The sequence below is a fragment of the Cherax quadricarinatus genome, chromosome 76 (assembly GCF_038502225.1).
Source record: "Cherax quadricarinatus isolate ZL_2023a chromosome 76, ASM3850222v1, whole genome shotgun sequence".
Classification (NCBI taxonomy): Eukaryota; Metazoa; Arthropoda; class Malacostraca; order Decapoda; family Parastacidae; genus Cherax; species Cherax quadricarinatus.
In genome coordinates, this window is record NC_091367.1 from 15,518,661 (window position 1) to 15,533,321 (window position 14,661).

General features: G+C 41.2%; 1 protein-coding gene across 2 annotated transcripts in view; it reads left to right on the top strand.

Annotated features, from left to right (window-relative positions):
• The window catches only part of LOC128703645 (uncharacterized), a 220,981-nt gene that overhangs the window by 175,589 nt on the left and 30,731 nt on the right, over positions 1 to 14,661 (top strand). The window contains exon 1 of one of the 2 annotated variants that reach the window (XM_053798389.2): positions 1,672 to 1,967. The exons of the other annotated variant lie outside the window; for it this stretch is intronic. Within the exon in view, the coding sequence (XP_053654364.2) occupies positions 1,895 to 1,967 (73 nt within the window). The 5' untranslated portion in view covers positions 1,672 to 1,894. Of the gene's footprint in view, positions 1 to 1,671; positions 1,968 to 14,661 lie in introns of those variants that run through there. 2 annotated transcript variants of the gene reach the window in all.

Here is a 14,661-nt window from a genome sequence, read left to right on the forward strand (position 1 = left end):
TTGTGGTTTACCCTGGTTGTGGTTTACCCTGGTTGTGGTTTACCCTGGTTGTGGTTTACCCTGGTTGTGATCTACCCTGGTTGTGATCTACCCTGGTTGTGATCTATCCTGGTTGTGATCTACCCTGGTTGTGATCTATCCTGGTTGTGATCTATCCTGGTTGTGATCTACCCTATGTGTGATCTACCCTGGTTGTGATCTACCCTAGGTGCGATCTACCCTGGGTGTGATCTACGCTGGGTGTTACCTACCCTTGGTGTGGTTTACCATGGCTGTGATCTACCCTGGGTGTGGTTTAACATGGCTGTGATCTACCCTGGGTGTGGTTTAACATGGCTGTGATCTACCCTGAGTGTGGTTTACCATGGCTGTGATCTACCCTGGGTGTGACCTACCTTTGGTGTGGTTTACCATGGCTATGATCTAGCCTGGGTGTGGTTTACCATGGCTGTAATCTACCCTGGGTGTGACCTACCTTTGGTGTGGTTTACCATGGCTGTAATCTAGCCTGGGTGTGGTTTACCATGGTTGTAATCTACTGTGGTTGTGATCTACTGTGGTTGTGATCTGTGGTTGTGATCTACTGTGGTTGTGATCTACTGTGGTTGTGATCTACTGTGGTTGTGATCTACTGTGGTTGTGGTCTACTCTGATTGTGATCTACCCTAGATGTGGTCTACCCTAGGTGTGATCTACCCTAGGTGTGGTCTACCCTAGGTGTGATCTACCCTGGGTGTGATCTACCCTGGGTGTGATCTACCCTGGGTGTGATCTACCCTGGGTGTGATCTACCTTGGATGTGGTTTACCATGGTTGTGATCTACTGTGATGGTGATCTACTGTGGTTGTGATCTACTGTGGTTGTGATCTACTCTGGTTGTGATCTACTCTGGTTGTGATCTACTCTAGGTGTGATCTACCCTAGGTGTGATCTACCCTAGGTGTGATCTACCCTGGGTGTGATCTACCCTTGGTGTAGTTTACCATGGCTGTGATCTGCCCTGGGTGTGGTTTACCATGGCTGTGATCTACCCCGGGTGTGGATTTACATAGCTGTGATCTACCCTTGGTGTGGTTTACCATGGCTGTGATCTTCCCTGGGTGTGGTTTAACATGGCTGTGATCTACCTTGAGTGTGATTTACCAAGGGTGTAATCTGCCCTAGGTATGGTTTACCATGGCCTTGATCTACCCTGGGTGTGTGTGCTGATTTGAGCGGGTGTGGGTGTGGGCAAGCCAGGTCACAGAGCCTTGGGGGTTGTGGGTGGTGGAGCACATCCCTGAGGCACGGGGAGCCAGCAACACCAGCAGGCAGACTGAGGCATCAGTACCGGTCTGGAGGTCGCCAGCGCAGGAGGCCTGGCATAGATACTTAACAGTGGCACTCCTCTCCCGTGAACACCGCATTGTTAATACATCTGTGCATACCACACTGTGTATGCATACTCTTGTATACATTCTTGCTGATTTCTCACTCAAGTACATGGATTACTAGGCAATTATTACATACTCAGAGCTGACTAATTAATTTATTTTTCTCACATACTGTGGTTAAATCAACTTGACTCTGTATAGCTGAAATAATTAATTTACCTGGATTATCGTACATCCCATTCCTCACAGACAAATTTAATAATTTGTGAATATAATAATAATAATTAATAATAATAATAATAATGTGACTGAAATATCCATGCTTACGAGAAATGTCTTGGACACACTAAGAACTCTGTAAATACTGCTATGGAACAAGAGAGCGATGGGAACTGTTAAACAAGTGAACACGAGGGTGAAGCCCCTCTCCCCTTAAACATAGATTGGTGAACGAGTGAAGATAATGCTGAGCAAGTAGCCATGAAGGTGAACAAGTGAACATGCAGCTGAACACCTGAGGATGGAGGCTGGCTTGGGAACAAACAGAACAGTAACATGCTCTCTCGCTGTTATGCTTTTGTTACGAGTGGCAGGTAAAGAATATTTTTAAGTCTCCCTTACGTGATTGCAATCTATCTTCTATATTTATCCTTCTATGCTGTTATTCCTCAATTCTATATTTATTGTTATTCCTCAATTCTATATTTATTGTTTTCTAGCATCCCTCATATTTATTATCCTCCCTTTAATTTTTTTTTTTCACTGTTTTCGTTTTTTTTACTGTTGTTATCTCGACTTATCACTATCATGGAGTGCCTTGATTCTAGTTACAGGCTCTTGATCCAAGAGAACTGAGCTACTCTTTACTTCCTCTGATCAAACCAGACTGTATTTGATTTGCGTACTGTAGACAATATTAGGAAAATTGAAATGTGTTGCCGAATAAGCTTTTGTTGGCAACTGTCCTTCTAGTGCTTTGTTATGCCATGGTTTGATAAAGCTCTACACAGTGAAACAGTTTGATAAAGCTCTACACAGTGAAACAGTTTGATAAAGCTCTACACAAACACGGCAGCGCTGTATAGCCCTTGTGGCTTAGCGCTTCTTTTTGATTATAATAATAATAATCTACACAAACACGGTTTTATAAAGCTCTACACAGTGAAGCATAGTTTTATAAAGCTCTACACAGTGAAACATAATTTGATAAAGCTCTACATAGTGAAACATGGTTTTATAAAGCTCTACACAGTGAAACATAGTTTGATAAAGCTCTACACGGTGAAACATGGTTTTATAAAGCTCTACACAGTGAAACATAGTTTGATAAAGCTCTACACGGTGAAACATGGTTTTATAAAGCTCTACACAGTGAAAGATGGTTTGATAAAGCTCTACACAGTGAAACAGTTTGATAAAGCTCTACACAGTGAAACATGGTTTGATAAAGCTCTACACAGTGAAACATGGTTTGATAAAGCTCTACACAGTGAAACATGGTTTGATAAAGCTCTACACAGTGAAACATGGTTTGATAAAGCTCTACACAGTGAAACATGGTTTGATAAAGCTCTACACAGTGAAACATGGTTTGATAAAGCTCTACACAGTGAAACATACCTTGATAAAGCTCTACACAGTGAAACATACCTTGATAAAGCTCTACACAGTGAAAGTTTGATAAAGCTCTACCCAGTGAAATATGCTTTGATAAAGCTCTACACAGTGAAAGTTTGATAAAGCTCTACTCAGTGAAACATACTTTGATAAAGCTCTACAGTGTAAGTTTGGCTCCGAGACGAGCCAATAACAGCAACTACAAAACAAGAGCTTGTTCCTCATCAGCGTTGTTTCTCACCATCAACTCTGATTTCCCTCCCATTTTTCAGGCTCTAATAGACTCCATAGTCTCACTTACACTATATAGAAAAAAAAATACTTATTACCGTTCCTAATTATATGAGAATGAATTTGCTATATCGGCTACCGGTCACCGTGGCAAGAAAATTATTATCGCGTAGATGATTAATATATCTTCATAATCAAATTCAATTGTATTGTTCAGTAGAGGTCAGGCCGTATAGGTCACTAATATTGTTTAGTGATCTTTTAACTTCGCCAGAGCTGTGATTGGTGGCTCATATTCTATTAGCATTGCGACTAGTGGTCATACATCTTGGTATCGTGATTGGTGGTCTTACATCTTGGTATTGTGATTGGTGGTCTTACATTTTGGTATTGTGATTGGTGGTCATACATCTTGGTATTATGATCGGTGGTCTTACATCTTGGTATTGTGATTGGTGGTCATACATCTTGGTATTATGATCGGTGGTCTTACATCTTGGTATTGTGATTGGTGGTCATATATCTTGATACTGTGACTGGTGGTCACGCATCTTGGTATTGTGATCGGTGGTCTGGTCTTAAATCTTGATATTGTGATTGGGGGTCTTACATCTTAGTATTGTGATTGGTGGTCTTACATTTTGGTATTGTTATTGGTGGTCATACATCTTGGTATTGTAATTGGTGGTTTTGTATCTTGGTACTGTGATTGGTGTTCCTACAACTTGGGATTGTGATTGATGATCTTATATCTGGTATTGCGATTGGGGATCTTACATCTTGTGATAATGATTAGTGGTTCTACAACACAGTAAAGTGACTGGAGGTTCTACAGTTTACTAATGTGATATCATTAGTAAAGTGGTTATTTGGCATTATTTTCATGGTTAGTGATTAAGAGCCATTTAATATTGAATATTACATCTGATTAAATCCATAGTTGGTTATCCTCTCAGGAACTTTGTTTTTAGTTAAAACATGTGATGATACGATTTGTGGTTTTTAGCAGCTTACTGGTCTCGCTCCCGTCGAAAGGAGTGCCATGAGGTCGATGAAGGTCTCTTGATGTAAGGAAATTGAGTTAACAGCGTCATCCTCGGAACGAACACTATAATCTCCCATTCTCCAGGAGTTCTGTGATGGAGACAGGTTGTTTCCCAGTGAATATAATTGTAATTACTACACTTGGCCGCAAAGAACTCCATTCACACACAAAAATTTGCTTCTAACTTGTTTGGGGACGCTGAATTCAAATCTGAACTAAGTTCAGATTTGAATTTGCTCCAACACGTATAGTTTGTGTGAAGTAGAGCCTCACGGTAAACAGATTCACAAAGGCGCAGCCATTATGGAGAAGAGATATAAGGGACACCTGACGACCAGTTTGAGGATCGACTACTGCTGGACACTGGTTCGGGAGACCTACACTCAGATTACATAACCTGAAAACTGAGATGCAAATGTTTGACTGGAATTTTATTATACTGTATTTCTCGGCATGTAAGGCGCACTTTTCCCTCAAAAAAATCTTGAAAAATTACCCTGCGCCTTATATGCTCAAGGTCAGGGTTAAGGGTAGGCTTTGGATTACGCTTGAGCAGTTGTTTACTAATGTTACAAGAGCTTATTATATGCTCTTGCACCTTATCCGCCGGTATATATATATTATATATGTCGTGCCGAATATGTAAAACTGGTCAATTAGCAAGAACTCATTTAAAATTAAGTCCTTTCTAAAATTTTCTCTTATACATTTAAAGATGTATTTTTTTCATTAATGTTAATGTAATTTTTTTTTAATTTTGCACCAAACGAATCTTAGAAAACTTACCTAAACTTATTATAACAAGAGCAATTTATTTTAGCCTAACCCAACTAAATATATTTTAAATACGTTTACAATAATTTAGTACTAAACAAATACAATCAATTTTTTTTTCGTTAGGTTCAGAATGATTTTGGCGAAATAATTGCATACACAAATTTTCGCTTGTCCTATATGGCAAGATGAGCGTTGCTATTTAAGCCAAGATCGCAAGTTCTGCCTATTCGGCACGTCATATATATATATATATATATATATATATATTTTTTTTTTTTTTTTTTTTTTTTTTTTTTAAAGTACCACCTCTATGGCTGGAATGGGGACCCTCATCCTCAGAGAAGACAATAAACGTACCTCAGGGAAAACTCAAGGTTCTCCCCGGAGCTGTTTGAATATTTTCTTCTACCACCCCCTATATTTATATTCTATGTGAACATTTATTAATAAACAAAATACATTTACAGAAAAAAAACATAAACATGAATACAATGGCACAATGTATCAAAGATGATGAATTTCCTCCAGCTCCTCCGAGGCTGGACGTGAACCAAGTATGCAGCAAGCATTTCCCCTCTGGATGGCGACGCTGAGGCGCTGGAACATGAAAGTGGCTGCCCTTGGGTCCCTGGTGGTGTCGATGAGTCTGGAACCCAATTCTTTAAGGAAACGTGTGGCATTTTTTCCCCATGATCCCAAGGTCTCTGATCCCACTGGGACAAATTGATACTGTTGGCTAATGTCCCTGTACTTGCTGATCTTGTACTCCTCCCTGTGGTCAGCAGCTCCTCCCTGTCGCCCCACACTGCTGGATATAGGTGTCAGCCAGTGTGGACACACAGGTATAGTCCCATGCTAAGAGCTTGCCATTCTTCCAAGGATAGATGGTGATCCCGTCGGGGCGGTTTGCTGGGTTGTGGGTATTGTTTGCTGCAAGTGATCGTGGCTCCCTCTCGGCAGGGCATCCAGCTGTAGCAAGGGTTCTCTTAATGATGTCGTTGACCTCATTGTGTCTTGCATGCCAGCCCTTGGTTTTGGAACAGTTAAGACCATGTAGACCGTATTGGTCTGCTTGCACTTCGCCGCAAATACACATATATTCTGTGTTAATTGGGGCAGCAAGGCGCAGAGCCACTGCAATACGGAGGGTCTTAGGGTCGAGTCGCGTTCCCATTGCCGATATGGGAACTGTTTGGAGGAAGTCCCCGGAGTGAGGTGCACTCACAGCCTGGAGACGGGCAATCTCCCTATCTGATGTTGCAGCCCTGAGCATGTTGGCAAGCACCTTTTCAGCAATTGGGCTATCCCAGCTTGACTGTTTGTGAGCCAGTGCTGCACTAGGGTTTGGTGCTGGAGCAGCAAGAGTCTCCCATTCGGTGATGGCACTGACATAGCTAGGGTCTTCTATTCCTGCTGAGTCACTGAGGGTGTCAGGAAGAATTTGTCTTATCAACTCGTTTGATGCAATGGAAGAGGATAGGAAAGCTGGTAGAGCAATCTGGGAGGATCTGCGTACTCCTAGCCCTCCAAGCCTGACCGGAAGTGAGGCTTGCAACCACTGTCCATCGTCAAGGGAAAGATTCAATACACTCTCTAGCATGCCCTTCAGGAGAGAGTCATATTCCTTGAGTTTTGGACTGGTGAAGGCTGGGGAGCATCTCAGAAAATAGGTAAGTTTTGGGGTTGACAGGCACCTGGTGAGTAGGTAGAAGGCATCGTGTGTGTCAATGTCTTTCATTCTGCTTTCCATCGTCCGGAGGTCTGAGACTTTTTTTCCTAGGATCAGATCGATGGCATTGGACCCGAGAGGAGCACCGAGGAGAGTGCTATTGGCTGGATCAATGGCTCGTGCTCCTGGTAAAACGGTACTAATATTCTGGATCAACTCTTGATTGGTAGAAACTATTTCACATTTGGTGGGGTTTAAAGAAAGTCCCAGGCTTTCTCCCATGTCTTTAATTTTACTGATGTCCTCCAGGAGAGATTCTGTTGTGCCAGCTAGGGTACCGTCGTCCAGGAACCAGATATTGAGCTCGCTGGAGAGTGCCTCCGTGACTTCCTTGATGACCAAACAAAATAGAAAGGGGGTGAGAGGGTCCCCCTGTTGCACGCCCTCACACGAGTCAATTTCATGGTCCCCAAACAATAGTTTGGAAGTCACACTATAACACGATTCTATGAAGGGATAAAGGGAAGGGAAGTTTCTATAAACTGCTTGGAGAGCAGCATCCCTTCTGACTGAGTTGAAAGCATTGGCAAAGTCCAATTTGACCAAGGCTTTTTCATAGGACATATTTTTGATATATACTCGTGCTGCGTGGGCAGCTGCTTCACAGCCCTGTTGAACGCCGAAACCGAGCTGAGTTGGTTTCAGCATTGCAGCAGCCTCTTGACTCACCCTTCTTACTGCAGCCTTGGCGACTAGGCGCCGAAGGGTGTTACCCACTGCAATGGGCCTGATTCCGCCATCCTTTTTCCGGAGGGCACACAATGAGGCACCAAAGAAAAAGGGTCTGATGGCCTCTGGGACACCGCCAGCCAGGCACAGGTTGGAAAATTTGGTGAGTTCAGACAGCAGCCTCTCTGAAACCTCACCAAGTGTTGGATTGAGTATTTGTTTTAAGTGTTGAGGCCTTAAACCGGTGAAACCTCCTGCTGAACCCTGTGGAAATGACATAGCAGCTTTATACACATCAGCATCCTGTAAGGTTAGATGTTCTTCGCCTGCTGCAATGTCAGGGAGGTCAATGTTGGTACTGGGAGCCCTGGGTGGATGTTTGTCCTTCAGAGCTTGCGCCGTGCTGACGTCCTTGGGAGCGATGGTATCCTCACTGGTTATAAGTCTCAAAGCTCCAATAGTATTACCCTCTTCTATTTTTTTGCTAATTTGGGCTCTGATTTTTGAGGTGTCGGGTGTCCTGTTGTTGGCATTTGCCCGGCGGGTGTTTGTCGCCCTAGGGGGGAGACGGACGAGGTTGTCATCCCTTGGGAATGCATTTATTGCCCTAATAACATGTGTTGCTAGTGACTTGTCCCTCATTGGTGGGACAGCCAAGCAGGCATTGCCAAAAAGCAGCAAGTTATGCCAGGATCTGTTGTTTGAAGGAGCATCGTTGACTTTCTTCAGAAGGTCAGTGAATTTGCTAGCAGCTTGAGGGCGAGCTGCTTTGGGAATGTGTGTCAGAGTCCTGGTGGATGTTAATTTGATTGCAGATTTGAGGTCCTCTGTAGAGGTGAAGTCATGGTAGCTGTCAGCCCTGTCTGCTGGGGGAGGCTGTTGGTTGTTCTCATTTGGAGCTCTCCTGGAGCCTAGGCATCTATTGTGTGCACGGATGTTGCCAGATGTGGGATTGAGTGCACATTCCCTGTGGCACACCCGGCAAATGCCTCGTGAACGACAGCTTTGGCTCTGTCGTGAAGATTCCTGGGAACCCGCGACTACTTGTGACATTGCTGATATCGTGGGGGTGGGAGGGCGCCAGCTGTGGGGTGACGGGTGAAGGGCAGCATGGATGCATGGGTGATGAGGGTGGGGGAGTAGCGAGCGGCGGAACTTGTAATTGGTGGGGCACTAAACGGCAACACCCTTGGTCAGGAAGTCATTGGGCCTAGGCTGGGATGAGGGGAGGGGATCTGGGATGGGGGAGGGGGGAGGGAGTGGCCCTGTGTGTTCGCTCAAGACGCACATCACTGACTAACTTTGCTAATTGTTATACACTTATTGTTCCATTTAGAAAAAAACCCTCGCCATTTGGCACACTAATCACCATGCTCACACTATTAACCGAGGTGTTCTGTTCACCATCCAATGACCATGTCGTGGGCGGCCACTTCCTTCCCCAACCCACGACCCCGGCCGAACAGATGTAAACAAAACCTCCTCCACACTCCACTGCCAGGATCCCCTCACCACCGCTACTTCCCAAATCCCAACATGCACACTGCACTTTCACTGATACAGAAGCAATGGTCCGATGTAGAGGTTTGTCACAAATCTGTGATCTCCGGTCGATACTCACGATGATGTCTGCCGAAACTGGCCCGCGTAAACCATGTTGGTTTCTGGTTTACACACAGAATGTATGGAGCACCACACACTGGCTCCCTCCCTCCACGCCGGCAAGCGCGTATATATATATATATATATATATATATATATATATATATATATATATATATATATGTCGTGCCGAATAGGCAGAACTTGCAATCTTGGCTTAAATAGCAACGCTCATCTTGCCATATAGGACAAGCGAAAATTTATGTATACAATAATTTCGCCAAAATCATTCTGAACATAACGAAAAAAAATTATTTCACTGTGTTTATTTAGTATTAAATTACTGTAAACAAATCTAAAATATATTTAGTTGGGTTAGGCTAAAATAAATTACTCTTTTTATAATAAGGTTAGGTAAGTTTTCTAAGAATCTTTTGGAGCAAAATTAAAAATTTTTACATTAAAATTAATGAAAAAAATATATCTTGAAGCGTATAAGAGAAATTTCATGAAAGGACTTAATTTTAAATGACTTCTTGCTAATTGACCAGTTTTACATATTCGGCACGACATACATATATATATATATATATACATGTATATATATATATATATATATATATATATATATATATATATATATATATATATATATCTAGGTAGTAGGTTGGTAGACAGCAACCGCCCAGGGAGGTACTACCGTCCTGCCAAGTGAGTGTAAAACGAAAGCCTGTAATTGTTTTACATGATGGTAGGATTGCTGGTGTCCTTTTTTTTCTGTCTCATAAACATGCAAGATTTCAGGTACGTCTTGCTACTTCTACTTACACTTAGGTCACACTACACATACATGTACAAGCATATGTATACACACCCCTCTGGGTTTTCTTCTATTTTCTTACTAGCTCTTGTTCTTGTTTATTTCCTCTTATCTCCATGGGGAAGTGGAACAGAATTCTTCCTCCGTAAGCTATGCGTGTTGTAAGAGGCGACTAAAATGCCAGGAGCAAGGGGCTAGTAACCCCTTCTCCTGTATATATTACTAAATGTGAAAGGAGAAACTTTTGTTTTTCCTTTTGGGCCACCCCGCCTCGGTGGGATACGGCCGGTGTGTTGAAAGAAGAAAAGATATATATATATATATATATATATATATATATATATATATATATATATATATATATATATATATAATTACCTATGCATAGAGTGAATTTACGTCAGGAATTAGTCTGTCATTGAATTCCACAAACTTAATATCTATGCATAGTACAATACCCATGATTGCTAGGTTATATAAATTATGTGGATCTTCGATCTTAAATAGCCAATATATGGATTATTATTGATAACTGAACCTCTGATTTGTGATCAGCGAATTAAAATTAACTTAAAACAACGAATTTGGTTTGAGAACTGGCTAAAAATTTTATTTTGCTGGCCAGTGTTATAATAAATATTAGTTTTGTGATTAGAGTAGATAGAATTATTGTTCATTATTATTGAGGCGGAAGAGATGGAAAGATATAACAATTTATAGCCTTCATTATCATGATGTTTCTTCTCCTTTTAACGAAATGTTGTTTCATGTGCCTTTACGAAATCCTCGTAGCTGTGGGTGTGAGTTGGACCTGCCTAGCATGGGCCAACAGGACTGCTGCAGGGCTCCTTCTTTCGTATGTTCATAAGAGACACTGATATACGACTTTGTCTTCTAATATGTAGACTTCAGAATTTTAATCAACAAGTCTCGGACCTCTAGTATGAAGATCTTTTAAGTTAAATTCTCTATCACCTTTATATATATATATATATATATATATATATATATATATATATATATATATATATATATATATATATATATATATATATATATATATATATATATATATATATATATATATATATATTATTTTTTTTTTTTTTTTTTTTTTTTCAACAAGTCGGTCGTCTCCCACCGAGGCAGGGTGACCCAAAAAAAAGAAAGAAAATCCCCAAAAAGAAAATACTTTCATAATCATTCAACACCTTCACCACACTCACACATTATCACTGTTTTTGCAGAGGTGCTCAGAATATAACAGTTTAGAAGCATATACGTATAGAGATACACAACATATCCCTCCAAACTGCCAATATCCCAAACCCCTCCTTTAAAGTGCAGGCATTGTACTTCCCATTTCCAGGACTCAAGTCCGACTATATGAAAATAACCGGTTTCCCTGAATCCCTTCACTAAATATTACCCTGCTCACACTCCAACAGATCGTCAGGTCCCAAGTATCATTCGTCTCCATTCACTCCTATCTAACACGCTCATGCACGCTTGCTGGAAGTCCAAGCCCCTCACCCACAAAACCTCCTTTACCCCCTCTTTCCAACCCTTTCGAGGACGACCCCTACCCCTCTTTCCTTCCCCTATAGATTTATATGCTTTCCATGTCATTCTACTTTGATCCATTCTCTCTAAATGACCAAACCACCTCAACAACCCCTCTTCTGCCCTCTGACTAATGCTTTTAACTCCACACCTTCTCCTAATTTCCACACTCCGAATTTTCTGCATAATATTTACACCACACATTGCCCTTAGACAGGACATCTCCACTGCTCCAACCGTCTCCTCGCTGCTGCATTTACCACCCAAGCTTCACATCCATATAAGAGTGTTGGTACTACTATACTTTCATACATTCCCTTCTTTGCCTCCATAGATAACGTTTTTTGACTCCACATATACCTCAACGCACCACTCACCTTTTTTCCCTCATCAATTCTATGATTAACCTCATCCTTCATAAATCCATCCGCCGACACGTCAACTCCCAAGTATCTGAAAACATTCACTTCTTCCATACTCCTCCTCCCCAATTTGATATCCAATTTTTCTTTATCTAAATCATTTGATACTCTCATCACCTTACTCTTTTCTATGTTCACTTTCAACTTTCTACCTTTACACACATTATCAAACTCATCCACTAAACTTTGCAATTTTTCTTTAGAATCTCCCATAAGCACAGTATCATCAGCAAAAAGTAACTGTGTCAATTCCCATTTTAAATTTGATTCCCCATAATTTAATCCCACCCCTCTCCCGAACACCCTAGCATTTACTTCTTTTACAACCCCATCTATAAATATATTAAGCAACCATGGTGACATTACACATCCCTGTCTAAGACCTACTTTTACAGGGAAGTATTCTCCCTCTCTTCTACACACCCTAACCTGAGCCTCACTATCCTCATAAAAGCTCTTTACAGCATTTAGTAACTTACCACCTATTCCATATACTTACAACATCTGCCACATTGCTCCCCTATCCACTATCATATGCCTTTTCTAAATCCATAAATGCAATAAAAACTTCCCTACCTTTATCTAAATACTGTTCACATATATGCTTCAATGTAAACACTTGATCTACACATCCCCTACCCACTCTGAAACCTCCTTGCTCGTCCGCAATTCTACATTCTGTCTTACCTCTAATTCTTTCAATTATAACCCTACCGTATACTTTTCCTGGTATACTCAGTAAACTTATTCCTCTATAATTTTTACAATCTCTTTTGTCCCCTTTCCCTTTATATAAAGGGACTATACATGCTCTCCGCCAATCCCTAGGTACCTTCCCCTCTTTCATACATTTATTAAACAAAAGTACCAACCACTCCAACACTATATCCCCCCCTGCTTTTAACATTTCTGTCATGATCCCATCAGTTCCAGCTGCTTTACCCCCTTTCATTCTACGTAATGCCTCACGTACCTCCACCACACTTACATTCTGCTCTTCTTCACTCCTAAAAAATGGTATACCTCCCTGGCCAGTGCATGAAATTACCGCCTCCCTTTCTTCCTTAACATTTAAAAGTTCCTCAAAATATTCTCGCCATCTACCTAATACCTCCCTCTCCCCATCTACTAACTCCCCTACTCTGTTTTTAACTGACAAATCCATACTTTCCCTAGGCTTTCTTAACTTGTTTAACTCCCTCCAAAATTTTTTCTTATTTTCATTAAAATTTCTTGACAGTGCCTCTCCCACTCCTTCATCTGCTCTCCTTTTGCACTCTCTCACCACTCTCTTCACCTTTCTTTTACTCTCCATATACTCTGCTCTTCTTATAACACTTCTGCTTTGTAAAAACCTCTCGTAAGCTACCTTTTTCTCTTTTATCACACCCTTTACTTCATCATTCCACCAATCACTCCTCTTTTCTCCTGCCCCCACCCTCCTATAACCACAAACTTCTGCCCCACATTCTAATACTGCATTTTTAACACTATTCCAACCCTCTTCAACCCCTCCACTACTCATCTTTGCACTAGCCCACCTTTCTGCCAATAGTCGCTTATATCTCGCCCGAACTTCCTCCTCCCTTAGTTTATACACTTTCACCTCCCTCTTACTTGTTGTTGCCACCTTCCTCTTTTCCCATCTACCTCTTACTCTAACTGTAGCTACAACTAAATAATGATCCGATATATCAGTTGCCCCTCTATAAACATGTACATCCTGGAGCCTACCCATCAACCTTTTATCCACCAATACATAATCTAACAAACTACTTTCATTACGTGCTACATCATACCTTGTATATTTATTTATCCTCTTTTTCATAAAATATGTATTACTTATTACCAAATTTCTTTCTACACATAGCTCAATTAAAGGCTCCCCATTTACATTTACCCCTGGCACCCCAAAATTACCTATTACTCCCTCCATAACATTTTTACCCACTTTAGCATTGAAATCCCCAACCACCATTACTCTCACACTTGATTCAAAACTCCCCACGCATTCACACTTACTATAACCCACTTTTCACATCCTATCTTTATTTTACTCCACATAATCCTTGAATTAATACATTTACAGTCCCTCTTTTCCTGCCATAGCTTATCCTTCAACATTATTGCTACTCCTTCTTTAGCTCTAACTCTATTTGAAACCCCTGACCTAATCCCATTTATTCCTCTCCATTGAAACTCTCCCACCCCCTTCAGCTTTGTTTCACTTAAAGCCAGGACATCCAGCTTCTTCTCATTCATAACATCCACAATCATCTCTTTCTTATCATTTGCACAACATCCACGCACATTCAGACTTCCCACTTTGACAATTTTCTTCTTCTTCTTTTTAGTAATCTTTACAGGAAAAGGGGTTACTAGCCCATTGTTCCCGGCATTTTAGTTGACTTTTACAACACGCATGGCTTACGGAGGAAAGATTCTTATTCCACTTCCCCATGGATATAAAAGGAAAAGTAATAAGACCAAGAACTATTAAGATAAAATCAAAGAAAACTCAGATGAGTGTGTATAAATAAACGTGTACATGTGTTGTGTGACCTAAGTGTAAGTAGAAGTAGCAAGACGTACCTGTAATCTTGCATATTTATGAGACAGACAAAAGACACCAGCAATCCTACCATCACGTAAAACAATTACAGGCCATACCCCCGGCCGGGATTGAACCCGCGGTCATAGTCTCAAAACTCTATGGTCGCGGGTTCAATCCCGGCCGGGGGTATGGTTTATTTGCAATCGTGTCATTACGATTTCTTAAGTCAATTACAGGCTTTTGTTTTACATTCACTAG